A 27,997-nucleotide genomic window follows, 5' to 3' on the forward strand; every position below is an offset into this window, starting at 1 on the left:
TGGGACCCGCCCCCACGCACCGTGCGTGATGACGTCGGTGACCCGGAGCCGTTGACGTTGGAGCGGGTGAGGGAGAAAAAAAACGAAATATAAAAAATATAAAATAATAGAGTAATGTTAGAGCGCGAGGCGATGGTAACCTAATACTGAGTGAGAGAATAGACAGTAAACTCTGTACTGGGAGAGAGAGAGAGATCCTCACAGTGAGGGTGAGGCAGACCGCGCTGGCTGATAGCTCACTGGGTTAGTGCTGCTGGTTCACAGCGCCAGCGTCTCCGGGTTCAAACTCCCGGCAGAGGCCTACAGTCTCTCCGTAAGGAGGTGGCAGCGTAGAGCTCACAGCCCCAACAGCCGAGTGAATGGCTCGAGGGGTAGAATGGCCTCCTCCTAATCCAGACCCGGCTGTGTGACTCTCCCAGTGGGGGAAGGAGAGAGAGAGAAATACCGCTGTTTCTCTTTAAATCCCCTCCTCAGCCGAGAGTCTATGGACCTGAGCCTCAAAACCAGGACTCGAACCGGCTCCCTGGCACAGAGGGAGAGGGAGCTTTGACGCGAAATGTCAGCTCTTTTCTCTCCTTACAGATGTGGCCAAACTTGCTGACATTTTCCAGCATTTTCTCTTTTGGTTTATAATTAACCAGGGTCGGTCTTCTCCCTCTCTCTTGCTCCCCCCACTCCATTTTTTGCTGGCGTTTCCAAGGGCCCAGGTAGCCCATTGGCATTTTACCCATGAAGCAGGCCTGCTCCACCACTCAATGAGATCATGACTGATCTGATGTGATAATCCTCAACTCCAGTTTCCCACCCTACCCCCCATAACCCTTGACTCCCTTACTGTCGGTCTAGGCTGACACCTAGAACATGTGACCCAGCCTTGGCAGCTCACTGCAGTAAAGAATGCCACAGATTCACTACCCTCTGAGAGAAGAAATTCCTCCTCATTCCTGTCTGAAATGGGTGACCCCCTACTCTGAGATTATACCCTCTGACCTTAGACTCTCCCACAAGTGGAAACAACCTCTCAGCATCTACCCTGTCTAGGTTCCTAAGGATCCTATATGTCTCAATAAGGTTGCCTCTCGTCCTTATAAGCTTCCATGAGTACAGGCACAACTTACTCAACGTCTCCTCATAAGAAAATCCCTCCATACCTAGGATCAAGCGAATGAACCTTCTCTGGACTGTCTCCAATGGCAGTATAGCTTTCAAAACTCCTTATGGAACCATCTTCGCTGTGAGGCATGAGGATTTAACTTTTTTGTTTATTTGTTCATGGAACGTGGGAGTCACTGGCTAGGCCAGCATTTATTGTCCACCCTTATCCCTAATTGCCGTTGTGATGGGGGTTGGTGAGCTGCAGTCTGTGTGGTGTTAGGGAGGGAGATACAGGATTTTGACCCAGGGACAGTAAAGGAACGGTTGATATACTTCCAAGTCAGAATGGTGAGTGACTTGGAGGGGAACTTCCGGGTGGCGGTGTTTCCATGCATCTGTTGCCTTTGTTCTTCTAGGTAGTAGAAGTTGTGGGTTTAGAAGGATTGGTGAGGTATTTGACCTTGTGGAGGTTGGAGGGGGGGAAACCATAGCCAAATATGGTCCAGGAATAGGGATGTTTTACTGCAATTGTATAGGGCGTTGGTGAGGTCACACTTGGAGTATCGTGTGCAGTTTTGGTCTTCTTATCTGAAGGAGAATGTCCTTGTTACAGAGGGAGTAGAGCAAGGGTTTACCAGGCTGATTCCTGCGATGGCAGATCTGTCATATGAGGAGAGACGAAGTCAATTAGGATTATATTCGCTGTAGTTTAGAAGAGTGAGAGGGAATCTCATAGAAATTTATAAAATGCCACCAGCCATTAGACAGGATAAGTGCAGAAAGAGTGTTCCCTATTGTGGGGGAGTCCAGAATTACGGGTTCATAATTTGAGGATAAGGGGCAACCTTTTAGGACTGAGGTGAGGAGAAATTTCTTCACCCAGAGAGTGGTGAATATGTGGAATTCACTACTGCAGAAAGTAATTGAGGCCAAAATATTGCATGATTTCAAGAAGAAATTAGATAATAGCTCTTGGGGCTAAAGGGATCAAGGAATATTGGGGGGAAGGTGGGATCGAGAGATTGAACTTGATCAGCCATGATCATAATGAATGGCAGAACAGACTCGAAGGGCTGAATGGCCAATCTAGTTTCTATATTTGACCTTGACCAGCTCACAAACAGCACTGCGATTGTAACCAGATAACCTGTTTGAACAACAGGGGAGGTGATGGTCTAGTGGTATTATCACTAGCTATTAATCCAGAAACTCAGCTAATATTCTGGGGGCCCAGGTTTGAATCCAACCATGGTGGAATTTGAATTCAATAAAAAATACCTGTAATTAAGAATCTACTGATCGACCATTGTCGATTGTTAGAAAAACCCTTCTTGTTCACCGATGTCCTTTAGGGAAGGAAATCTGCTGTCCTTATCTGATTTGACTTACATGTGACTCCAGAGCCATAGCAATGTGGTTGACTCTTAACTTCTCTCGGACAACTAGGGATGGCCAATAGATGCTGGCCAGCCAACAAAGCCGATGTCTGAGAATGAATAACGGAACTATTGCCCAGAGCTCCCGTGTCAGGTATATATAATGCCCAGGGATATTTTGACAGTGAGTTGACTCAGTATCTGACTGAATGGTGCAGCGCACCCACTAAATCGTCGAGGAGCCCATAGGTTCAGGCTTACACGTTCAGAGATCAAGCAGGAGAAACCGCTGCTGATACAGCCTACTACTGATATATCAGTAAGGATGTGTTATTGTTACAAGTCGGGTTGGATATTTCACAGCGTTCTATGAAGCTCGCCTGACCTGTAACGTTTTAGGTTGAATGTGGCTGGGATGAGCCTGAGAGGTTTCACTCCAGCTGTGATTCAACTGACCCACGAGGAACTTCTATCAAAAACAAAGTTTAATGAAGAATATTGTTGCCATGTAGAGTAAGACACTTAGCAAGAACTTTTAACCATTACAATCAGAAAACAACCGCCACAATAATGTATAACTCATAAGGAAATATCTCTAATGTGTTTCAAACAAAGCCAACATCCAATACACAAAACCCTCCAAATAAACACAATACAGCATGGGTTAATGGCCACTTGTTACAGGAATCCAGCCTCCTGGATTGAGTGCTGAAAATCCCTTGTGGAGAAACTCAGGAGGTTGTAGTTGAATCTGTTTCCCAAAACACCACTTCTTAAAGAGGAGAGGGAGAGAAAGAAACTGCTTCTTAGCTTGCTGCTAAGCTGCTCCCCAAAACACTGAAAGTCCAAAGGAAAAAAGCCCTATTGCCTGACCTTCACAGCATAGCTGTATCCCTTTCCCACCCCCGGTGACATTGCTGAAGCTGTAAGCTGCATGGTTTTCTAAACAAAACCTTTCTTAAAGATGCACCCACATGACATTACTGAATGCTAATTACCTCTCCCGAGTCTCGTGTAGATATCTAAGCTTAACATCAAGGCTTCAGCTAAATGCAGATTCATCATCTTTGTCATCCTGGTCCCCTGCTCTCTATTTCAGCTGATTGCAGAGTTAGGTGAAAGAAACACATCACTACAGCTTCCCCCCCCACTTTCACTTCTGGCCTCAGGGAGCAGATCTAATTAAATGTAGAAAACATTCGTTCAAATAACAAAGGAAATTACAGCACAGCAACAGGCCCTTCAGCCCTCCAAGTCCATGCCGATCATGATGCCCTAACTAAACTAAAAGAAAACTTCTGCCTTTACTCGGTCTGTATTCCTCTATTCCCTCCCTATTCATGTACCCATCCAGATACATTTTTAAATGTTGCTAATGTGCCTGCTTCCGTCACCACCTCTGGTGGCGCATTCTGGGCATCCACCACTCTCTGCGTTAAAAACCTCCCCCGCACACCTCCCTTCAACTTGCCCCCTCTCATCTTGAATGTGTGCCTCCTTGTAATTGACACCTCCACCCTGGGAAAAAGCCTCTGACTGTTCACACAAAGGAGAGCCCCAGACATACATGTGCATCTTTACTCTGTGACCCTGAGTCAGTGACTGAATCTGCTCACCCATAGTGTCATAGAATTCGGACAATATAGAAGGAGGCCACTTGGCCCATTGAGCATGTACTGACTCTCTGACAGGGTATCTCTGTTCGGACGGGTTTCCACATTGGCCTGAAGCCTAGACCCCCCTCCCCGGGTCAGATGCCCCACAGCATGAGCCGTCTCGCGGAAATGTCCTCTGTGCCTTTTTCCAGCACGGGCTGCCGCTGCTGCATACCTTCCACTACCGCGTCCTCGCCTGTCGCCCGGATATACCTTGGCGGGCCTTGTTGCCGCCAGGTGGCGGAGGTCCCCAATGGAGGTCACTCTATGGAGGGATGTCCCCCAATTACATTGGGGACCTGGGGTGGAGGCTGCTGCACACAGCGGTGCCGTACAACCATAGGATTCACTGGTTCATGGACTTCCGAGACTGCCCTTTCTGTGGCCTCGTGGAGTCCGTGGACCACGTCTACGTTTCAAGTTATAGATTGCACACCCTTTTTGATTTTCTGAAACACCTTTTATTGATGTTTTGTTTGCACTTCAGTCCCACGCTCCTGATCTACAACACCTGGTGCGGAGAGGGGAGGGTCGGGATGCCAGTCTCCTCGTGAACCTGCTCCTGGGCCTGGCGAGACGCGCCATCAATAGGTCCAGGCAGCGGGCGATCGGTGGGGGGAGGGGGGGGGGGCGGCGTCCGTCCTGACTGTCTGCCCCTCTACCGCAGCGATACTCACGGCCAGGTGTCCCTGGAGAGGGAGCATGCGGTGTCCACGGGCACAGTCCACGCCTTCCGTGCCTGTTGGGCACTGCAGGGGCCGAGGTGCGTTATAGACCCTGACAATCACATTTTGATTTGATGTGTCTTAAGTTTCCTTTGTACTTTTGTTTTTGTTTGGGCCATTCCCCTTCCTTTTGGGGAGCTGCCCCTTTTACTTTATCCTAATGTAACTTGAGTTTGTCTACTTGGTTTGACCCGAAAGACCCCCTCTTCCTCCCACCCTATCCCCATAACCCTGTGCTAACCCATCTAAATGATACGTTTTTGGACACTAATTTAGCATGGCCAATTCACCTAACCTGCAAATCTTTGAACTGTGGGAGGAAACCAGAGCATATGGAGGAAACCCACACAGACACGGGGAGAACATGGAGACTCCACACAAACAATGACCCAAGACCAGAATTGAACCTGGGTCCCAGTGGTGCTAACCACTGTGCCGCTCGCCATCGTGCCACCCCAGTGTGATGTGGGATCTCGATTCCAGTCGGGTGTCTTTCCACCGTACCCCTCTTGTCTCCACGTCCAGTTGCCTCTTAAATCCACTTGGCTCTCTTGGTGTCACTCAATCTTGAAACAAGGAACTGGTGGTTTTATGCAAAGGCCAACGTTTCAGTACAGTTCCGCAGGAGTGCTGCACTATCGGACATTCAACATTTCAAACGGATGCTGAACCAGGGTCCCACCTACCCATTCGGGGTTGGATGTAAATGCATTACTTTTAACAATAAAAAGGCCAACATTCTCTTAATATCCTGGTCAACATACTATCATTGGTCATTCATCCTATTGTAACTCCTGGGACTAGCAAAATAACCTATCGAGTAATCCACTCTCTTTCCAAGCTTGCAAATGAAAACAAAATTCAAGAGGGACCTGCATTTAAATGGTGCCTTTCATGATCTCAGTATTTACCAAAGCGCTTCACAGCCAACGCAGTACTTCTCCAGAATTTTATTACTGTTGTAATTTATAAAATTGATCAGTGGAATGTCCAACAAACAGCAAGCTCACAGATAATCTTCTGAGTCTGATCGAGTGCTCACTGTTGACCAGGCAATGCGGGGGTAACATAGAACACTACAGCACAAACAGGCCCTTCGGCCCACGAGTTGTGCTGATCACATCAACACCTACCAACCTACAGACCTATCTATAACCCTCAATCTCATTAAACCCCATATACTCATCCAGAAGTCTTTTAAAAGACCCCAGCGAGTTCGCCTCCACCACCACTGACGGCAGCCGATTCCATTCACTCACCACCCTCTGAGTGAAAAACTTACCCCTAACATCACTTCTGAACTTCCCTCCCTGTACCTTAAATCTGTGTCCTCTCATAGCAACCATTTTTTCAACCCGGGGAAATAGCCTCTGAGAGTCCACCCTATCTATTCCTCTCAACATTTTGTAAACTTCTATCAGGTCGCCTCTCAACCTTTGTCTCTCCAGGGAAAAGAGTCCCAGCTTCCTCAACCTAACTTCATAAGGCATGCCTCCCAGTCCAGGCAACATCCTTGTAAATCTCCTCTGTACCCTCTCAATAGCTTCTACATCTTTCCTATAGTGAGGCGACCAGAACTGCGCACAATACTCTAAATGAGGCCTGACAAGGGTCTTATAAAGTTGCAGCATTACCTCCCGACTCCTAAACTCAATCCCTCGATTAATGAAGGCCAGTACACCATACGCCTTCTTGACCACCTCCTCCACCTGCGAGGCCGATTTAAGAGTCCTGTGGACCCGGACCCCTAGATCCTTCTGCTCTTCAACACTACTCAGACTTCTGCCCTTGATAGTGTACTCGTTCATCCCGTTGGTTCTGCCAAAATGGACGACTACGCATTTATCCGCGTTGAAGTCCATCTGCCACTTCTCCGCCCAGTCCTGCATCCTATCTATGTCCTGCTGCAACTTTTGCCATCCTTCCAGACCATCCACAACACCACCGACCTTAGTGTCATCAGCGAACTTACTTACCCATCCCTCCACTTCCTCATCCAGGTCATTTATGAAAATGACAAACAACAAGGGTCCCAGAACAGACCCTTGAGGCACTCCGCTGGTGACTGACCTCCATTCAGAAAAAGCCCCATCCACAACCACTCTCTGCCTTCTGCAGGCAAGCCAGTTCTGGATCCACAAGGCCAAAGGCCCTTGGATCCCATGCCCTCTCACCTTCTCAAGAAGTCTTGCATGGGGAACCTTATCAAACGCCTTGATGAAGTCCATGTACACTACGTCCACGGCACTTCCTTCGTCAATGTGTTCAGTCACATTATCGAAGAACTCAACTAGGCTTGTAAGGCACGACCTGCCCTTGACAAATCCATGCTGACTATTCCTGATCATGTCAAACCTCTCCAAATGTTCGTAAATCTTGTCCCTCAGAAGCCTCTCCATCAGCTTACCAACCACTGAGGTCAGACTCACCGGTTGGTAATTTCCCGGGCTATCTCTGTTCCCTTTCTTGAAAATAGGAACTACATCCGCAATCCTCCGGAACCTCTCCCGTCTCCATTGACGACGCAAAGATCATCGCCAGGGGCTCCGCAATCTCTCCCCTCGCCTCCCACAGTATCCTGGGGTACATCCCATCTGGTCCAGGCGACTTATCTACCTTGATAGAATTCAAAAGTTCCAACACATCCTCCTCCTTAATATTCACGTATTCAATCTTTTCCATCAGCTGCAAATCCATAACAAAATCTCCCGGATCAGCTTCCACTGTGAATGCTGAGGCGAAGTACTCGTTAAGCACCTCTGCCATTTCTTCTGGTTCCACACAAACCTTTCCCCCCTCACCTTTTATAGGTCCTATCCCTTCTCTTCTTATCCTTTTACCTTTCACATATTTATAGAAGGCCTTGGGATTCTCCTTAATCTTACCCGCCAAGGTCTTCTCATGACCCCTTCTGGCTCTCCTAATTTCCCTTTTAAGTTCCTTCCTACAGTCCTTATACTCCTCAAGATCTTTAACCTCTCCTAATTCCCTGAACCTCTTATACACCTTCCCTTTCCTCCTGACTAGGTTCAACACAGCCTTTGTGCACCACGGTAACCTGCCTAATCTTCAAAATGGGTGATGTGGGACCTTTAACAGCCATCCCGCAGCTGCTTCTCTGCTGCCGTCACACTTTTGAATGGACTTACCTTGCATTAATTTGATCTTTACGCCCTAGTTACGACTGTAACACTACATTCTGCACTTTCTCCTTCTCTATCAACGGTATGCCTTGTACAGCATGCAAGAAACAATATTTTTCACAGTATGCTAACACGTGACAATAATAAATCAAATCAAATTAAAGAGCAATTTAGTACGGCCAATTCACAGAACCTACACATCTTGAGAGTGTGGGAGAAAACCTGATCATTCCATGTGTGGGGTAGCAGAGAAGTTAGCACTACTGCCTCACAGCGGCAGGGACCTGGGCTTGAATCCTGGCTTGTCTATGTGGAGTTTGCACATTGTCCCCGGGTTTGTGTGGATTTCCTCTGGGTGCTCCGTTTTCCTCCCACAGTTGGAAAGATGTATGGGTTAGGTGGATTAGCCATGATAAATTCTCCCTCACTGCCAGGGGGACTAGCTAGGGTAAATGCATGGAGTTATGGGGATAGGATTTAGATGGGATTGTGATCAGTGCAGTGGGCCAGATGGCCTCCTGCACTGTAGGGATTCTATGATTCATCTGAGAAGGCCCTCGGTGTGAAAGACGGCGCCTCTGGCAGTGCAGCACCCTTTCCTGCTGCACTGCACTCAGCCTGAATTATTGCGCTCAAAACTGTGGAGCGATGCTTGGGTGCACAATCTGATTTGCAGATCCAAATGCAAACCTGTGTGAGCCACAGCCAACACTGGAGAGGGAATTTGTGGTCTGAGGGGGAGTAATTGTGTTTTTCTTTCTGCACGTTTGCATGAAATTATTTCTCCCTCTCTGCCCTGTCCTCGCCCATCAACAGAGCTGAATGTCCTTGGGCTGCCTGTTGAGGGCGTTGTCGCTCTGGATGAAGGCCAAACTATTTTGTCCAGACCAGGCCTGCAGTTGTGGTTTAGCTTTGAACGCAGAACATTTTCTAAACAGCTGCTGCAGATTTGGAAGGCTGAGTGGTCTCCCCCTGAGCATACTATCCCATAACCTAATTCTGTATCTGCACAGGGGAATGCGTGACTTCAGTCAGGCGTTGGGCAGCCTGAGACTAAGCCCCTTCAAAGCCACGATGGTTGTAAGTTAATTTTTCCTTTTGTTCTCACTCATGAGCCTTATCTGATCTCTCGCTCTCTCTCTGTCTCAACCTCAGGAAAGCACGGTGCCACAGTGATTAGCCCTGCTGCCTCAGAGCGCCAGGACCCAGGTTCGGTTCCCGGCTTGGCTCACTGTCTGTGTAGAGTCTGCATGTTCTCCCCGTGTCTAGGTGGGTTTCCTCCAGATGCTCTGGTTTCCTTCCACAGTCCGAAAGATGTGGCGGTGAGGCACATTGGCCGTGCTAAATTCTCCCTCAGTGTTACCCGAACAGATACCAGAGTGTAGCAACTAGGAGATTTTCACAGTAACTTCATGGCAGTATTAATGTAAACTTACTTGTGACGCTAATAAACTTAAAATTAATAAACAAACAACATTAAACCAAGTTTCCATTTCCACATTCCACCATCCCTGAGTAATTATTTCCTCTGTACGAGGGAGACTAACGTTTGAACTGAAAAGAACATAGAATAACACAGGCCCTTTGGCCCTCTGTTGTGCCGAGCTACGTTCGAACCCAGGATAGAGAAAGATCCTTCCACTTATGTGTGGGAGGAGTGGGGGGCGGTGGGCGGAGACCAAAACTAAAGAACCATTGAGTGTAAGGTTGTCATCAATAAATCCTGAAGTTGATTTATCAATGTCAGAAGTAGGCTTATATTAACACTGCAATGAAGTTACTATGAAAATCCCCTGTCTCCACAGTCTGGTGCCTGTTCGAGTATGCCGAGGGGCAATTTAGCATGGCCAATGTACCTAACCAGCATGTCTTTCGGACAGTGGGAGGAAACGGGCACCCGGAGGAAACCCACACAGACACAGGGAGAACGAGCAGACTCCACACAGACAGTGACCCAAGGGGGAATCGGACTCAGGTCCCTGGCGCTGTGAGGCAGCAATGTGAACCACTGTGCTGCCGTGCTGGTCCGCGATCCTGAGGTTCTTCCAGAATCCCTTTGGCTGAAGGGAGTTGCTGTAATGGCTGTCCTGACTTGAGTTATCAGTTTCTGTGAACATCAGCTGCTTACTAGTGTACTGCTTAATGGTACAGGATATCAAATAATTGAAGCCCCTCCGCTGTGAAGGTCGTGTGAACGTACGTGTGTGTGTGTGTGTGCGCGAGAGAGAGAGATACCCTAACTCTCTTCCACCTCCTCTTGCCCCCACTGAGTGAGGCAGGGACACTGGCGAGGCTGCTGCCTTGTCCTAATGAGAGAGTGCTTAATGACCCTCCCTTACCTATACAATCGTGATGCTCTCCCTCATTGAGCGTTTCTTCCCCATTCCCCAGCACTCCATTTGTTTTTATTCATTCATGGGCCAGCATTTATTGCCCATTTGTAGTCGCCCTTGAACGGAGTGGCTAGCCTGGCCATTTCAGAGGGCAATTGAGAGTCAACCACATTGTAGTGACTCTGGAATCACATGTAGGTCAGACTGGGTAAGGACTGGCAGATTTCCTTCCGAAGGACATTAGTGGCACAGTGGTTAGCACTGCTGCCTCACAGCGCCAGAGACCCGGGTTCAATTCCCAGCTCGGGTCACTGTCTGTGCAGAGTCTGCACTTTCTCCCCATATCTGCGTGGGTTTTCTTCCACAATCCAAAAGACTAGTTAGGTGCATTGCCCGTGCTAAATTCTCCCTCAGTGTACCCGAACAGGCACCGGAATATGGCAACTAGGGAATTTTCACAGTAACTTTATTGCAGTGTTAATGTAGGCCTAATTGTGACACTAATAAATGCACTTTAGTGAGCCAGATGAGTTTTTCTGACAATGGTTTCATGGTCATCAGTAGATTCTTAATTCCAGATTTTTTTAATTGAATTCAAATTCCACCGCCTGCCATGATGGGATTCAAACCTGGGTCCCCAGAACATTAGCTGAGTTTCTGGATTAATAGTCCAGCAATTGATCTCAACTAGTCCCATTCCCAATACCAATAGACCACTAGGCCATCAACTCACCCTGAATTTCCTGACTGTCCATTTCTATGAGTGAATGTAATCTGCCCTCTCCAGACCTTACACCCTGGATTCCCCCATCGAAGAAAAACATATGGTCCATGTGGCGTGTGAATCTCTACAATTATCATTCTCTGCATCCCCGTGACTACCAGTACCTGATAGCAGGATTCATGTGGAAAAAGCATGTAAATGCCTGTACCTAGCTGGACCTCACAGATAATACTATGGGAAAATGCTCCGCTGATCTGCCTTATCCCCTTATCTCCTGCAGACTCTGCTATTCACACTGTTGATGTTCTCCAGCCTGAGGAGTGTGGGAGTAAGACTGTTCTCCATGGCGACAGAGACCTACGTGCCTGGTACCCACTCAGCGGCCTTCATCACCTGCCCCAACATGACGGTTGCTAAAGACATTGCTCGGTGAGATAGGAGCCAGTTCCTCTACACCTATTCAGTTCTCCTGGCATGTAGCTTTTTTTTATTCGTTCATGGGATGTGGGTTTCGCTGCCTAGGCCAGTATTTATTGCCCATCCCTGAGGGCAGTTGAGCTCTTATACCCCTGATGAAGTAGCAACATCCCCACAATAGAATTGGTTCTCAGGTTACCAAAACACCAAATTTAAATCTGTTAGGCTGCTGTTATCAAAATGCCTATTTATTGCTCGTTCCTCAGAGTCAACCACATTGCTATGGGTCTGGAGTCATGTGTAGGTCAGAGCAGGTAAGGACAGCAGATTCCCTTCCCTAAAGGACATTAGTGAACCAGATGGGTTTTTCTAACAACCGACAATGGTCATCAGTAGGCTTTTAATTCCAGATTTTTATTGAATTCAAATTTCACCATCTGCCGTGGCGGGATTTGAACCCAGGTCCCCAGAGCATTACCCTGTGTCTCTGGATTAAGCAGTTTCTTCCCACCAGCCCATGTAACTGCCCAAGGATCATCATAAAGTCATGCTGCACAGGACGAGCCCATTCGGTCCTTCACACACGTACCAGCTTTATGATAGAACGATCGCAACTAGTCCCACTCCCAATACCAATAGACCTTCGTTTTTTTTTCTCCTATTCCATATTGGAGGTTACCACTGAATCAGTCTCCACTAACCTGTCAGGCAGTATGTTCCAATCACAAATCTCACTGTGTATGTTTTCTTCTCACAAAATCCTTAGAAGAAGGCCATTGGGCTCATTGAGTCTGCACCAACAACAATCCCAACTGCGCTCTATCCCCAAAACCCCACAGATTTATCCCGCTAATCCCTCTAAACTACACATCCCGTGACACTAAGGGACAATTTAGCGTGGCCAATCAACCTAACCCACACATCTTTGAAGTGTGGGAGGAAACTGGAGACCTGGAGGAAACCCACACAGAGACCGGAAGAATGTGCAAACTCCACACAGACAGTGACCCAAGCCACTGCACCACCATGCTGTCCAATATTCATAATGTCAGCTCTAAGTGGCCTTATACTTGTTCTCTTGTTTCATTTCACTGGCTAGACCAGCATTTATTGCACATCCCTAATTGCCCCCAAGAAGCTGGAGATGAGCCACTGCCTTGACCTGTGCCCAGGTGGTTAAGGAGGGATTTTCACCCAGCAATTTATATTTCCAAGTCAGGATGGTGTCTGTGGCTTGTAGGGGAACTTGCAGATGGCAATGTGTTTGCTGCCTTTGTCCTTCTAGGTGGTAGAGGTGGTGGGTTTGGAAAGTAGTTATGTAGATAGATTGGAGACTTGGGCACAGAAATAGCAGATGGAGTTTAATCTGGACTGATGCAAGGTGATGCAGTTTGGAGAATCAAATTTAGGTGTGAATTGTACTGTAAGTGGCAGAACTCTTAGGAACATTAACATTGCAGAGGGATCTGGGCGTATAAGTCCACAGTACCCTAAAAGTGGCAACACAGGTGGCCAAGATGATTGAGAAGGCATATGGCATGCTTGTCATGGTGGCACATTGGTTAGTACTGCTGCTTCCCAGCGCCAGGAACCCGGGTTCAATTTGAGCCTCGGGTCACTGTCTGTGCAGAGTCTGCATGTTCTCCTCGTGCCTGCGTGGATTTCCCTTGGATGCTCCAGTTTCCTCCCACAGTCCAAAAATGTGTGGGTTGGGTTGATTAGCCATGCTAAATTGACCCTGGTGTCGGGGGATTAGCGGCGTAAATATGTGAGGTTATGGGAATTGGGCCTATGTGGGATTGTTTCCCATAAGAGTAGGAAATCATGTTGCAGCTATATAAAACCTTGATTAGACCGTATTTGGAGTGTTGTGGACAGGTCTGGTCACTACACTACTAGAAGGAAGTGGAAGCTTTGGAGAGAGTGCAAAGAAGGTTCGCCAGGATGTGGCCTGGTCACGAGGGTGTTGGCTATGAGGAGAGTTGAATAAACTGGGATTGTTTTCACTGGAAAGGTGGAAGCTGAGGGGAGACTTTAAGAAGCGTAGACAGGCTGGATGGCCAGAGGCTTTTTCCCAGGGTGGAAGTGTCAATTACAAGGGGGAACAGGTTCAGGGGGAGAGGGGGAAAGTTTAAGCGAGATGTGCAGGGGAAAGTTTTTACCTAGAGAGTGGTGGGTGCCTGGAATGTGCTGCCAGAGGAGGTGGTGGAAGCAGGCTCACTAGTAACGTTTAAGAGGCGTCTGGATGGGTACATGAATAGGGTATAGAGGGATAGAGACCGAGTAAGGGCAGGAGGTTTGTTGTTAGTTTAATTAGGGCATCATGACCGGCACAGGCTTGGAGGGCTGAAGAGCCTGTTCCTGTGCTGTACTGTTCTTTGTTCTGACCCTTCTACCGGTCGAAACAGTTTGTCCCTATATAGCCTTTAAAGAAACTCCTTATCACTTTTAATACCCCTATTAAATCACTCCTCGACTTAGCTTGCTTTAAGGAACTTTGCTAAGCACCTGAAGAGAAAATATACAGGCCTAAGGAGACTGGGTGGGGCAGAGAGACTGGTAGAGTTGCTGTTGTTAAGAGCCAGGGTGGACATGGGGGGGCGAATGGCCTTCTCCTGTTCTGTGACAGCAATTCTGGCTTCACCAAGGGGTAAAGAAGTCTTGCAGTAAAGTGTTCTTCGTGACTTTGTCATATCAAATTGCTTTAAAGTCAAGGAGGTAAGCACATTGTTTGCTGTACTCACACTGGCCAATTCATAGAATCCCTACAGTACAGAAGGAGGCCATTTGGCTCATCAAGTCCGCACTAACCACAATTCCACCCAGGGCCTACACCTGAACTCACACACACGTACCCTGCTAATCCCACTGACACTAGGATCAATTCAGCATGGCCAATCCACCTAACCTGCGCACCTTTGGAGTGTGGGAGGAAACTGGAGCACCCGGAGGAAACCCAGTAGACATGGGGAGAACACGCAGACTCTTCACGGACTGTGATCCGAGGCTGGAATTGAACTCAGGACCCTGGTACTGTGAGGCAGCAGTGCTAATCACGGTGCCACCATGCCACCCATTCACTGTTGCATTCACAGCAGCCAGTTCATAGAATCATAGAGTCCCCATTCAGTCCATTGAGTCTATACTGTTCTCTGACGTAGCATCTTACTCAGGCCCACCACCCAGCTCTATCCCCATAAGCCCACACAACCGCCATGGCTCATACATCTTTGTCAGGTGGCATAGTGGTTAGCACTGCTGCCTCACGCGCCAGGGACCAGGTTTGATTCCCGGCTTGGGTCAATTAATGAATTCCACAGACTCACCACTCTTTGGGAGAAGAAATATTTCCTTATCTCCTCATCTCCGTCCTAAATTGTTTACCCTGAAGCCTCAGACTGTGACTCCTGGTTCTGGACACCCCCACCATCGGGGTCATCCTTCCTGCATCTACCCTGTCTAGCCTGTTAAAATTTTATAAGTCTGTGTGAGATTTCACTCCCTCCCCCCACCGCCTCCCCAAACCCCTCATTCGTCTGAACTCCAGAGAAAACAATCGTAACCTAGTCAATGTCTCTTCATACATCAATCCCGCCATCCCCGGAATCAGCCTGGTAAACCTTCACTGCACTACCTCGAGAGCAAGAGCGTCCTTCTTCAGAAAAGGAGACCAAAACTGCACACACTACTTTTGGTGTGGCCTCACCAAGGCCCTGTATAATTGTAACAACACATCCTTGCTCTTATACTTGAAACCGCTTGCAATGAAGGCCAACATGCCATTTGTCTTCTTTACCGCCTGCTGCACCTGCCTGCTTACCTTCGGTGACTGGTGCACAAAGACACCCAGGTCTTGCTGCACATTCCCCTTTCCCAATTTACAGGCCTTCAGGTAGTAACCTGCCTTCAGGTTTTGAAAGTGAACAACCTTACATTTATCCAAATTATGCTGTCTCTGCCATTGATTTGCCCAGTCACCCAACCTGTCCAGATCATTCTGAAGGATCTCTGCATCCTTGTCATAGTTCACCCTCCCACCCAACTTGGTATCATCTGCAAACTTTGGGATATATTTTGTCCCCGCATCCAAATCATTAATATATATTGTGAATAGCTAGTGTCCCAGCACCGATCCCTATGGCACCCCACTAATTACTTCTTCTGAGAAACTGGCCTTAAATCTTGCTTTCTATCTCTCTCGCTGGACCAATTTTTAATCAGATTTGCTGCCTCTCCCCCACCCAGGATTTCACTTTAGCCACCTCATTGCTCTTTATAAGCCTTGCTTGGGAAAGTTGGCTGCCTACGAAACAAATACACTTCAAGGGCAATATTCTTGTCCTGAAATGCTTTGCCACGCCGTGAGAACGCATTAAGGTGTGAAGGATTTAACTTGGCTAGTGAAAAATTGGAATCCTCGCTAAGGGACAACATCACACACACATTAACTCAGAAAACCTTGGCAAGGCTTATCAATCAAGGCCGTGGGAATGTTCATTATCAAGCTCAGGACACCTGCATACACAAAAAACACAGTAATTAATCCTTCAAGAATTCTAAAACAAGCCAAAGAATAAAATAGACAATGGTTATGTTAACCTTAAACAAAAGGTTTTCTTTATTTTGGGTAAACGTTAGATTCAGAGTTGAAATGTTGTAGACCTCTTAGGTGAGACAAAACAGAAACTATGCTTTATACTTTACTTGTGAGTATATATTTAGTTTGTTATTTGTTTGAGTATCCAACGTTTATTTTTAGGTGGAATTGTATTGTGCATTTACTTGTAGATGGATGGGTTTATTTTGCATTCATTTTTTTGAATGGATTGTTTCATTTTACTTACTTTACTCTTTATAATATTGCAATGGGGGCAATTCTATTCAGCATGTTTTCCATCGACCATGTTATCATACAGATCTTTGTGCATTTCTATTCATCTAACTAGGGACAGATGGTGGCAGAGTGGTTAGTTAGCACTGCTGCCTCACAGTGCCCCGGTCCCAGGTTCGATTGTGGCCTTGGGTCACTGTCTATGTGAAGTCTGCACATTTTCCCTGTGTCTCCGTGGGTTTCCTCCGGGTGCTCCGCATTTCCCCTCACACCTCAAAGATGTGCGGATTAGGTGCATTGGCCATGCTAATTGGACCCAAGTATCAGGGACTAGCAGGGTAAATAGCACTGCTGCCTTATGCCGCCAGGGATCCGAGTTCAATTCTGGCCTTGGGTCACTGCCTGTGTGGCATTTGCATGTTCATGTCTGCATGGGTTTCCTCCGGGTGCTCCAGGTTTCCTCCCACAGTCCAAAGATGTGCCAGGTTAGGTTGATTGGCCTTGATAAATTGACCCTTAGTGTCAAGGGGCTTAGGAGGGTAAATATGTGGGATTACGGAGATAGGGCTTGGGTAGGATTGTGGTCAGTATAGACTCGATGGGTAAGATGCTCCATCAGAGAATTGGTGCAGTCTCAATAGGCCGAATGGCCTCCTTTCGTATTGAAGGGATTCTATGAACACTATAATGTACTCTTAAGATTTAGCTGCTAAGAAAATAATATTAAGCAACCATTATAAAAAGTTGTAGACTTTCTTTGTACCCCTCAAGGCATTAATTTCTCCTGAATTCTATAAAGAGGGAGTGCATGTATTGAGAGAGGTTATCTCTGCTGTAATTATATATTCTGGTAAGTATATTTTATTCTGAGGGAACTTTGTTTACTTTAAACACTCCTGGGAGCAAGGGCATTTATTTTAAGACAAAGTCTGGAGCTAGTGTAGCTGACTAGGCTCTGAAAGTGATTTAAAACCTCCCCCAGTGAAGCATTAAGATTGATAGTCTGTCGACAGAATAAATTTATCTAACGCAATGCACCCAATTAATTGGACACAGTGTTTGTGGAACTATCAGGAGGTTTTTCCCAGTGCGGCAGAGAATTGAACCAAAGGGGCCTGTGGATTTGTAAATGTGTTCCTTCTTTGCCTGGACCTGCAGCCTTGTTAGTTAATCAGAGCGAGTCCTTGACAAAAAGAAAATGGTAGTTTAAAAAAAGTAGAATCATAGAATCCCTACAGTGCAGAAGGAGGCCATTCGGCCCATTGAGTGTGCACTGACCACAATCCCACCCAGGCCCTATCCCCGTAATCCCACATATTTACCCTCCTAATTCCCCTGTCACTAAGGGTCAATTTAGCAAGGCCATTCAACCTAACCCAGCACATCTTTGGAGTGTGGGAGGAAACCTGGAGTACCCCAAGGAAACCCATGCAGACATGGGGAGAATGTGCAAACACCATACAGACAGTGACCCAAGGCTGGATCCCTGGTGCCGTGAGTCCGCAGTGCCGCCAGTCCATTCATTTGGTGCCACTTTGACACCATTGCAGATTGCACTTCAAGAAAATGGGAGAGGTGCCTCACAGACAGGGACCCGGCTTCGATTCCTGGCTTGGGTCACTGTGAATGTGGAGTTTACACATTCTCCCCATGTCTGCGTGGGTTTCCTCCGGGTACTCTGGTTTCCTCCCACAGTCTGAAAGACGTGCAGGTTAGATGTAATGATCCGAACGGGTGCTGGAGTGTGGCGACTAGGGGATTTTCACAGTAACTTCATTGCAGTGTTAATGTAAGCCTTACTTGTGACACTAATAAATAAACTGTAACTTTACCTTTAACTTTGTAATGCATGGTTAACATTAATGTTTCTTGCTTTGCTTAAATCCTCCAGGGACATTGTGCAGAAGAAGCTGGCTGCCTGTGTAAATATTGTCCCACAGATAACATCCGTGTACGTGAGTCTTTGTGTGGAATACATGGAGGTCATACACACAAACAGTCATTAGGAGCAGGAGTAGCCAGTTCATTCCTTTGAGCCCACCACCCTGAATCAGTCCGATCATGGATGGTCTTATCCTGGTCTCAACTCCGTTTTCCTGCCTGCACCCCATAGGGTGGCAAGGTGCTTAACATTGTCACCTCAAAACATCAGGGACCCGGGTTTGATTCCTGGCTTGGGTCGCTGTCTTTATGGAGTTTGCACATTCTCTGCTGTCTGCACGGGTTTCTTCCCACAATCCAAAGATGTGCTGGTTAGATGCATTGGCCATGCTAAATTCTCCGTCAGTGTCCCCTAGACATCGGAGTGTGATGACTAGGGGATTTTCACAATAGCTTCATTTCAGTGTCAATGTAAGCCTACTTGTGACACTATTAAATGAACTTTACATTTTAGTGGAGGGCACTATATAGATGCAAGATTTTATTCATCCTGAGTACATGTTTTGTTTTGTACATGTATATGGGCAGCACAGTGGTTAGCACTAGTGCCTCACAGCGCCAGGGACCCAGGTTCAGTTCCCGGCTTGGGTCACCGTCTGTGGGGAATCTGCACATTCTCCATGTGTCTGTGTGGGTTTCCTCTGGGTGCTCTGGTTTCCTCCCATAGTCCAAACATGTGCGGGTTCAGTTGATTAGCCGTGGTAAATTGACTGTAATGTCAGGAGGATTAGCAGGGTAAATACATGAGGTTACAGGGATTTTGGGCAGTGCAAACTCGATGGGTCAAATTGCCTCTTTCTGTACTGTAGGAATTCTATGGATTTGACTGAACAATGTTTGTAATTTTCTTTACTTCCATCTGCAGATACGAGTGGAAAGGGAACATTGAGGAGGATAGCGAAGTTCTACTTGTGAGTTTTCAGAATACAACCTTCCTTTCTTGGACAAATTGCATCACGTGACAAATTAACATTTGAAGGCAGCGGCGCCCTAATGGCAGCAGAACTGCTTCCGCTGCTTCATAGCTGGAGGTCAGATCCCAGCATGCTTTGGGAAATGACAGTGTGGTCAGAGATGTTGATTAGAAAGGTAGCCAGCGTCGAGGGACAGAGAGATTTGGCCTGGCAGTAGGACAGTGAGGGGAGGAATGGAGTTTGAGGGAGATTTGATTGAGGTCACCCAAGATTCTGACAGATTCAGATAAGAACACAAGAAATAGAAGGAGGAGAAGGCCACCAGGCCCTTCAAGCCTGTCCTGCCATTCAACACAACAGCCTCAACTCCTTTTCTGTTCCATTTCCCCATTCCTCTACTCCTCCACCTATCAAATACTTGTCCACCTCCACTTTGAATACTTCTAATGATCCAGTCTCCACCATCCTTTGGGGCAGTGAATTCCAGAGATTTACCACACTCTACATGAAGAAATTTCTGTGCACCTGAGTTTTAAATGACCATCCCTTTATCTTGTCACTATGTCCCCTTGTTTGGGACTCTCCCACTGGTGAAACCTTCTCAGCATCTACCCTGTCAAACCCCCTCAGGATGTTTGAATAAGATCACCGCTCACTCTTCTAAACTCCAAGTTAACCAGACTCATACTATTTAACCTGTCTTAATAGGAAACCTACTCATCCCAGGAATTAGCCTGGTGAATCTCCAATATATCCTTTCTAAGGTAAGGGGATCAAAACTGTACGCAGTACTCCAGATGAGATCTTTTCAAAGTCCAATCCCTTTGCAATAAAGGACAAAATGCCTTCTTAATCACTTAGGGTCGTCCACGATAAGGCAGTCAAAGAAGTCCGGCTCCCATCAACTGATTGCAGGGAAACAGATTTAAATTCTTGGGAAAGAAATGTGGGCGGGGGACTTTATTTGTTGCATAGTCCACAAGGCTGTTGGAAGCAGCGATAATCAATGATTTCAGAATGAAATTGGATGGACTCTTGAGGGTAGGAAACTCCCGGAGTTGTGGGAGTGGGACTGATTAGATTGCTGTAGAGAGAGCTGGTATGGAATCGATGCACAGAATGGCTTCCGTCGCTTTCCATAATCCCTACAGAGTAGAACCAAGCCATTTGGCCAATTATGTCTGCACCAACTCTCAGTGACAGAGCCTCCCACCCCTCCCCCATCCTATCCCCTGTGCATTTACCGTGGCCAATCCAGCTAACCTGCACGTTTTGGGACACTAAGGGACAATCTAACATGGCCAATCCACCGAACCTGCACACCTTTGGATGATAAGGGGCAATTTAGCTTGGCCAATCCACCGAACCTTCACATCTTTGGACTGTGGGAGGAAACCGGAGTGCCCGGAGGAAACCTACGCAGATGTGGGGAGAACATGCAGACTCCACACAGACAGTGACCCAAGGGCTGATCACTGACAACCCTGCAGATGACGAAAGAGGAGAGCGAAGACATAGTAAGACGTGGGAAAGGGCATGGCCAGAAAAATGGGGCTGGAGGAGATGAGATAAGTCCCGTCGTGGCTGGCAAAGTAAAGAGAATTCTGAGGAAAACTCTTGACCCTGAGAGTGGTGAGAGCCAGCCACCACAGGGAGTGTAATGTAGGCGCATTCAGCAGGAAGGCAGACAGTCAGGGGTAGAAGCAAAGAGGATAGAGGATTATGGTGATAGATTTAAATGGGGAAGGATGGAGGTGGGGGGGTCCAGTGGGGTGCAAATACTAACAGGTCCTGGTTAAGGTGTGTCCTGTTCCTGTGCTGCACACCCATTGCGTTTTGTTAATAACGCACAATTCCTGTCTACTCAGCAAGCTGAAGATGGAAATAGTCTGTTCCTTATCTGTCAGCCGTTCTGATTCAGCAGGAGGGGGATGATCGGAGTTTCATTACTGTGGGGTCAGCAGGTCTTTACTGAACGTTGCAGTTTTTTAAGTATTGTGAGAATAACAGTCGGAGAGTCAGGCTCTTTATCTGTCAGCGATCATGTTTCCAGGAGAGAGGTGATCAAAATCAGCTGTAGAACATCTTGTTGAGTTACAGACAGGCTCTGGGGTTCCAGTATAGGTTACACAGCGTGTCAGTGCAGGGTTTTATTCTTTTGTTTCTGGTCAGTTTTGTTCCCGTGTGGAACAGTGCATTATCAGAATAGATGTGAGGCTGAAAATGGTGGGTTCAGCAAATGCGTTGGCTTTGAAAGTACTGTGTTTCCAGAACGCTGACTGGTCCAGTTAATTGGGTGTGGAAAATTGTCAATTGCGCAGCAGACCAGAGGCGGGGTGATAGCATTTAGTGTGTCAGCAGGCCATTCAGCCCAGCTGGACCATGCTAGTGTTTAGATCCAGAGAATAGAAACCCTACAGTGCAGAAGGAGGCCATTCGGCCCGTCAAAACTGCACTGACCACAATCCTACGCAGGCCCTATCCCCACGTGTTTACCCTGCTAGTCCCCTGATACTAAGGGGCAATTTAACATGGCCAATCCACCTAACCTGCACATATTTGGACTGTGATTTTTTTGATTGGTCTGATCCCCATCATTTTCAGACTCAAAAAGTGGGAGAGTTAACCACTGTGTCACCAGTTGGAGTTTGGTAAAACCCTCACATTCTCACCACAGTTTCTGTTTGCCTTTTGAACAGATGATTAAAACACGAAGTACCAAGGTTGGCAATTTATCAGACTACGTGCGGTAAGTGGCATGGGGGAGGCGACTGCCTAGTGGTATAATCGTTAAGTCAGAAACTCAGTTAATGTTCTGGGGGACCTGGTTTAGCAGATGGTGGAATTTGAATTCAATAAAAAATATCTGGGATTAAGAATCTGCTGATGACCATGAAACCATTGTCGATTGTTGGAAAATCCCACCTGTCCTTTAAGGAAGAAAATCTGCCACCCTTACCCAATCTGGTGATTCATAGAATCCTTACAGTGCAGGAAGAGGCCATTTGGCACCAACCACAATCCCACCCAGGCCCTATCCTGTTACCCCACATGTTTACCCAGCTAATCTCTCTAACCTACGCATCCCAGGACACTATGGGTAATTTAGCATGACCAATCAACTTAATCCACGCATCTTTGGACTGTGGGAGGAAACTGGAGTACCCAGAGGAAACCCACACAGACATGGGGAGAATGTGCAAGCTCCACACAGTCAGTGACTCAAGCCGTGGAATCGAACCCGGGTCCCTGGCGCTGTGAGGCAGCAGTGCTAACCATTGTGCCACTGTGCGACTCCACGGCAATTTTTTGATTCTCAACTGCCCTCAGTGATGGGCAATAAATGTTGGCCCAGCCTGCTATGCCCATGTCCCATGAAGGAATGAATAAAAAAAAGTGGGGGTGACTCAGTTTCCATAAACCTGTATCGGAGGAATGCAGAGCGTTCTGCCACACTTGTCATCCGCTTTTTGCCCTGCAGTCCATTCATTGAGAATTGACAGGCTATCCCTAAGGAAGGCAAGGAGAATGGCCATGCAACATAATGCCATCACTGCATTCCTGGCCCTAACACACTGCACTGTTATTTGCGTGGTCAGCATAAAGCATCACTGAGCACAAAGCACAGCCTGTCTGCCAGGCTAAATTGGGAGCTAAGTCACGCGTTAATATTGGCACGTGAATTTGTGAACTTATTGCTTTCACTTTGCTCAGTGATAATTTGAGGGTTAGCCCTGGAGAATTTAAGCCCGGATCAGATTCCAAAATTCTTCCAAACTCCAGTGACTTTATTTCCAAGTCCTAACTGCAGCACGGTGGCACTGTGGTTAGCACTGCTGCCTCACAGCGCTAGGCACCTGCGTTTGATTCCCGGCTAGGGTCACTTTCTGTGTGGAGTTTGCACATTCTCCCCTTGTCTGCGTGGGTTTCCTCCGAGTGCTCTGGTTTCCTCCCACGCTCCGAAGATGTGCGGATTGGGTGGATTGGCCATGCTAAATTACCCTTTAGTGTCAGGGGGACTGGCTAGGTAAATGCATGGGTTACAGGGATAGGGGCTGGGTGGGGTTGTGGGTGATGCAGGCTCGATGGGCTGAATGGCTTCCTTTTGCACTGTGGGTATTCTAATTGCCCTTGAATTCAATGGCTTGCTTGGCTATTTCAAAAAGTCAACCACATTGCTGTGGGTCTGGAGTTACCAGATAAGGATGGTAGGGTTCTGTGTCTAAAGTACATGAGTGATTCATTCAGAGTTTTTATGGTCACTATTATTGAAAATAACCTTTAATTCCAGTTTTTATTAATTTAGTTCATTGGGATTTGAACCCATGACCCCAGAGCATTAGTCTGGGCCTTTGGATTATTGTTGCAGTGTCATTACCACTGTGCCACCATCTCCCTCAAGGTTTTTAAGATGATTAAATGATTTGATAGGGGAAGTGGAAGCAATTTCCTCCAATGAAGTCCAGAACAAGGTGGCATAACCTTAAAATTGGAGCTTAAAGGTAAAGTCGCCGGAGTCCCAGGTGACCATAGGCTGTTGTAAGAACATAAGAAATAGGAGCAGGAGTAGGCCATCTAGCCCTTTGAGCTTGCCCCACCATTCAATAAGATCATGGCTGATCTGAAGTGGATCAGTTCCACTTTCCTGCTTTCTCCCCATAACCCTTAATTCCCTTGTCTATCAAAAACCTATCCACCTGTGACTTAAATATATTTAGCGAGATAGCCTCCTCCACTCCAACGGGCAGAGAATTCCAGAGATTCACCACCCTTTGAGTGAAGAAGTTCCTCCTCAACTCCGATCTAAACTGCCCCCCCCATCTTGAGGCTGTGCCCTCTAGTCCTGCTATCCTTTCTAAGCGGGAAGAATCTCTCTACCTCTACCCTATCCATCCCCTCCATTATGTTATATGTCTCTATAAGATCCCCCCTCATCCTTCTAAACTCCAACGAGTACAGACCCAGTCTATTTAGTCTCTCTTCATAGTCCAACCCCCTCATCTCCGGTATCAGCCTAGTGAACCTCCTCTGCACTCCCTCCAAGGCCAATATATCATTCTGCAACTGCGGCGACCAAAACTGCACACAGTACTCCAGCTGCAGCCTCACCAGTACCCTGTACAGTTGCAGCAAGACCTCCCTACTTTTATATTCTATCCCCCTCCTATAAAGGCCAACATTCCATTCGCCTTCTTGATCACCTGCTGCACCTGCAGACTGGGTTTTAGCGACTCGTGCACAAAGACCCCCAGGTCCCTCTGCACTGTAGCACACTGCAGCTTTTCACCTTTTAAATAATAATCCCTCCTACTATTATTTCTGCCAAAGTGGATAACCTCACACTTACTAACATTATACTCCATATGCCAGGTCCTCGCCCACTCACTTATCCTATCCAGATCCCTTTGCAGACTTTCCACACCCTCCACGCAATTTGCTTTTCCACTCATCTTCGTGTCATCAGCAAATTTTGTCACCCTACAATCAGCCCCCTCCAGATTATCTATATAAACGGTAAATAGTTGAGGCCCCAGCACCGACCCCTGCGGCACTCCATTAGTCAGCAACCGCCAACCAGAATAGCACCCATTGATACCAACTCTCTGCTTCCTATTAGACAGCCTATCCTCTATCCACGCTAACACCTTACCCCCAACTCCGTGCACCCTAACCTTCTGTAGCAACCTTTTATGACGCACCTTATCAAAATGCCTTTTGGAAACCTAAAAACACTACCGGTTCCCCTCCGTCTACCGCACTAGTCACATCCTCATAGAAATCCAAAAAATTTGTCAAACACGACTTCCCCTTAACGAATCCGTGCTGCGTCTGCTCGATCAAACCATTCTTTTCTAGGTGCCTCGCTATTTCTTCTTTGATGACGGATTCTAGCATTTTTCCAACTACAGGCATTAAACTAACTGGCCTATAATTCCCTGCCTTTTGTCTGCTACCTTTTTTAAACAGTGGCGTAACAGTAGCCATTTTCCAATCTTCCGGCACTTCCCCGGAATCCAGCGAATTTTGGTAAATAATTACTAAGGCATCCACTATTACCTCTGCCATTTCTTTCAGAACCCTGGGATGCATTCCATCCAGTCCTGGGGACTTGTCCATCTTCAGTCCCATTAGTCTATCAAGCACTACCTCTCTAGTGACAGTAATCGCATTCAGGCCCTCAACTACCATCCTTCTTTCTTTAAGATCCGGCAAACTATTTCTGTCCTCCTCGGTGAAGACCGAGGCAAAAAACTTACTTAAAGCCTCAGCCATTTCCTCATCTCCCACCACTAAATCCCCCCTCTCACCCTCTAAGGGTCCAACATTCACTCTAGCCAGCCTTCTTTTTATATATTTGTAAAAACTTTTACTGTCCTTTTTTATATTTAGTGCTAGTTTAGCTTCATAGTCTATCTTTCCTTTCTTTATCACCTTCTTAGTCATTCTTTGTTGATTTTTAAATTTTTCCAATCTTCTAATCGCCCACTACTTTTAGCCACTCTGAATGCATCAGCTTTTAATTTAATACTCTCCTTTATTTCCTTAGATAACCGCGGCTGGTTATCCCTTCTCCTACAGTCCTTCTTTACCATCGGAATATATTTCTGCTGATCACCAAAAAAGATCTCCTTAAAAATCCTCCACTGCTCCCCAGCCGTCCTACCAACCAATCTGCGCCCCCAGTCTACATTTGCCAATTCCGCTCTCATCCTATCTTACTCCCCTCTGTTCAAACAGAGGACACAGGTTCGGGACCCTACTTTCTCATCCTCCATCTGCATCAAAAATTCAACCATACTATGGTCACTCGTCCCAAGAGGTTCCCTCACAAGAAGATCCCTAATTCTACCTGCCTCGTTACACAACACCAGATCCAAGATAGCTCACTCCCTCGTAGGTTCCGTCACATACTGTTCAAGGAAACTATCCCAACAGCATTCCAAGAACTCTTCCTCAAGCCCACCGCGTCCGACTTGGGTCATCCAATCAATATGCAGATTAAAATCTCCCATAATTATCGCCGTTCCATTTCTGCACGCATGAGGGGGGGAAGTGACTGGCAGTGATTTAACCTGAGAGGTCACCACACCTCAGCCAATATGGGAATCAAACCTGTGCTGTTGGCGTCACCTCTGAATCACTAACCAGCCAGCCGGCCAACTGAGCTAAACCATTCCCTGAAAGTATTACAGCTAGGCCACTCATGAAGCACTCATTCACACAAAGATAGTTAAAACCATAAGAAAGAGGTGTTGGTGTGGGCCATTCAGCCCTTCGAACCTACTCCGCCATTCCATTACACCATAACTGATCTGATTTTGGCCTTAACTCCATCCTCTCCCATATAACCCTCCAATCCCATGTAGATCAACATTCTGCGTTGAATATACTCGATAACCCAGTCTCCACTGCCCTCTGTGGAAGAGGATTCCAAAGACTAACGAACCTCTGAGAGAAGGACTCCCTCCTCATCTCTGTCTTAATGGGAGAAGCCTTATTTTTAAACTGTGTTCAAAGATGTGTGGCTTAAGTGGATTGGCGTTGGTAAATTCGGGATGGGGGTGGAGGAAAGGGCCTGGGTAATGTCGGTCCTGGCTTGATGGGCTGAATGGCCTTCTGCACTGTATGGCGCCTGAGAGTGCAGGCAATTCCTTGCTTCCTTCTCAATTCCTACACGTTTGTGGTGGGCAGAGAAGAGAGCGTGCCTCCCAGCATTCACCCTGTCAAGCTCTCTCTGAATACAAATTCCCATTCTTCTAAACACCAATCCACCAACCTCCTAACTCTCTCCTCAGGAACCCACTTGTCCCAGGAATCAGCCTGGGGAACTGCTTTTAATGCATGTCTAAGTAAGAGGACCAAACTGTACACACATACTCGAGGTGCAGCGTCACCAATGCCTCATGCAGCTGAATATTGTATTTGATGGTCAGGATATTGAATTTGATGATAATAAAATATATTGATGATATGTTGAAATTCATTCACAGCTGGGCCAGGATTTGTTGTCTAACCATAAAACTGCCATTAATCTTGGGTAAAGTTTATTTATTAGTGTCACAAATAACTTCATTGCAGTGTTAATGTAAGCTTATTATGGGGTGGGGGGAACCCAGGTGAGCAAATGAAATGAAGGCACAGGTCGTCCTTGATCTCACTGAATAATGGAATGGGCTTGAGGGATCTAATGGCTTCTTCCTGTGGCCTGAGCTGGAAAAGCCTCTCGTGGGCCTTCAAGTGGTTTGACGGTCAAGTGTCAGTGATGTCCCTCTCTCCTTTTGTCTCCTCCCTCAGGTCGGTTCACCCGTACGAGGTGGCGGAGGTGATCAGTCTGCCCATCGACCAGGGAAACCCACCTTACTTGAAGTGGCTCAGCGAGGTGGTTCCGGAATAAAGCAGTCGGCCGGGAGGAGGGAGGGATGCTTACTGTGAGCGCACTGGCTGCAGTTTTTTTTTCATCCTTAACGTTGCCTGGGACACTTTTTTTTTCCTTCTGAAGTCTCTCCCTTCTGTCCCACCAGCCCCCCAGCGCTCCTCGCTTTCCTCCAGTAACTCAACCTAATGCCTGCTTCTGTTCAAAGCCTGCTGCGAGCTTTGGAAAAGCTAATCTCTGTAGCAAAAACCCTGACCTGTGTGCGGATGGGGTGGGGGGGGGATCCTTGGCTCCGAGCACTGGCCGGGGTAATAGCTGCCAATGCTGAAGGACTTTGGGGTCATTGGATAACACTGTGATGTAGCATAGAACAAAGGAAGATATTTATCATGTGCAGGGGACCGCATTATCTACTTTAGTGATCATCCCTCTGTTAATTTCTAATTAAAAGTTCAATCTGGTTTGTTTC

General features: G+C 47.0%; 1 protein-coding gene across 2 annotated transcripts; it reads left to right on the forward strand.

Moving 5' to 3' along the window:
• LOC145335752 (protein CutA homolog) lies at window positions 1-27,995 on the forward strand. Of its 2 annotated transcripts, XM_080181474.1 has the most exons (7): window positions 1-66; window positions 9,008-9,074; window positions 11,332-11,480; window positions 18,191-18,250; window positions 19,106-19,151; window positions 21,854-21,903; window positions 27,450-27,995. In XM_080181474.1, the coding sequence occupies exons 2-7, from the start codon at window positions 9,012-9,014 to the stop codon at window positions 27,547-27,549; spliced, it is 468 nt and encodes a 155-aa protein (XP_080037600.1). In that variant the 5' UTR covers window positions 1-66; window positions 9,008-9,011; the 3' UTR covers window positions 27,550-27,995. The 2 variants fall into 2 exon arrangements, with proteins under 2 accessions (XP_080037600.1, XP_080037601.1); XM_080181475.1 differs by lacking the exon at window positions 9,008-9,074 and having other exon boundaries at window positions 9-66.
• The last annotated feature ends 2 nt before the right edge of the window (window positions 27,996-27,997 follow it).

The sequence above is a fragment of the Carcharhinus amblyrhynchos genome, unplaced genomic scaffold (assembly GCF_965287045.1).
Source record: "Carcharhinus amblyrhynchos unplaced genomic scaffold, sCarAmb.v2.hapA scaffold_40, whole genome shotgun sequence".
Classification (NCBI taxonomy): Eukaryota; Metazoa; Chordata; class Chondrichthyes; order Carcharhiniformes; family Carcharhinidae; genus Carcharhinus; species Carcharhinus amblyrhynchos.

What these genes read in the sequence shown, in the direction of transcription:
- LOC145335752 (XM_080181474.1), top strand. Translation starts at nt 9,012, where the DNA reads ATGCGTGACTTCAGTCAGGCGTTGGGCAGCCTGAGACTAAGCCCCTTC. An exon ending in GTCCCACAGATAACATCCGT is followed by an intron (nt 18,251 to 19,105) that starts GTACGTGAGTCT and finishes TTCCATCTGCAG; the next exon opens with ATACGAGTGGAAAGGGAACA. An exon ending in AATTTATCAGACTACGTGCG is followed by an intron (nt 21,904 to 27,449) that starts GTAAGTGGCATG and finishes CTCCTCCCTCAG; the next exon opens with GTCGGTTCACCCGTACGAGG.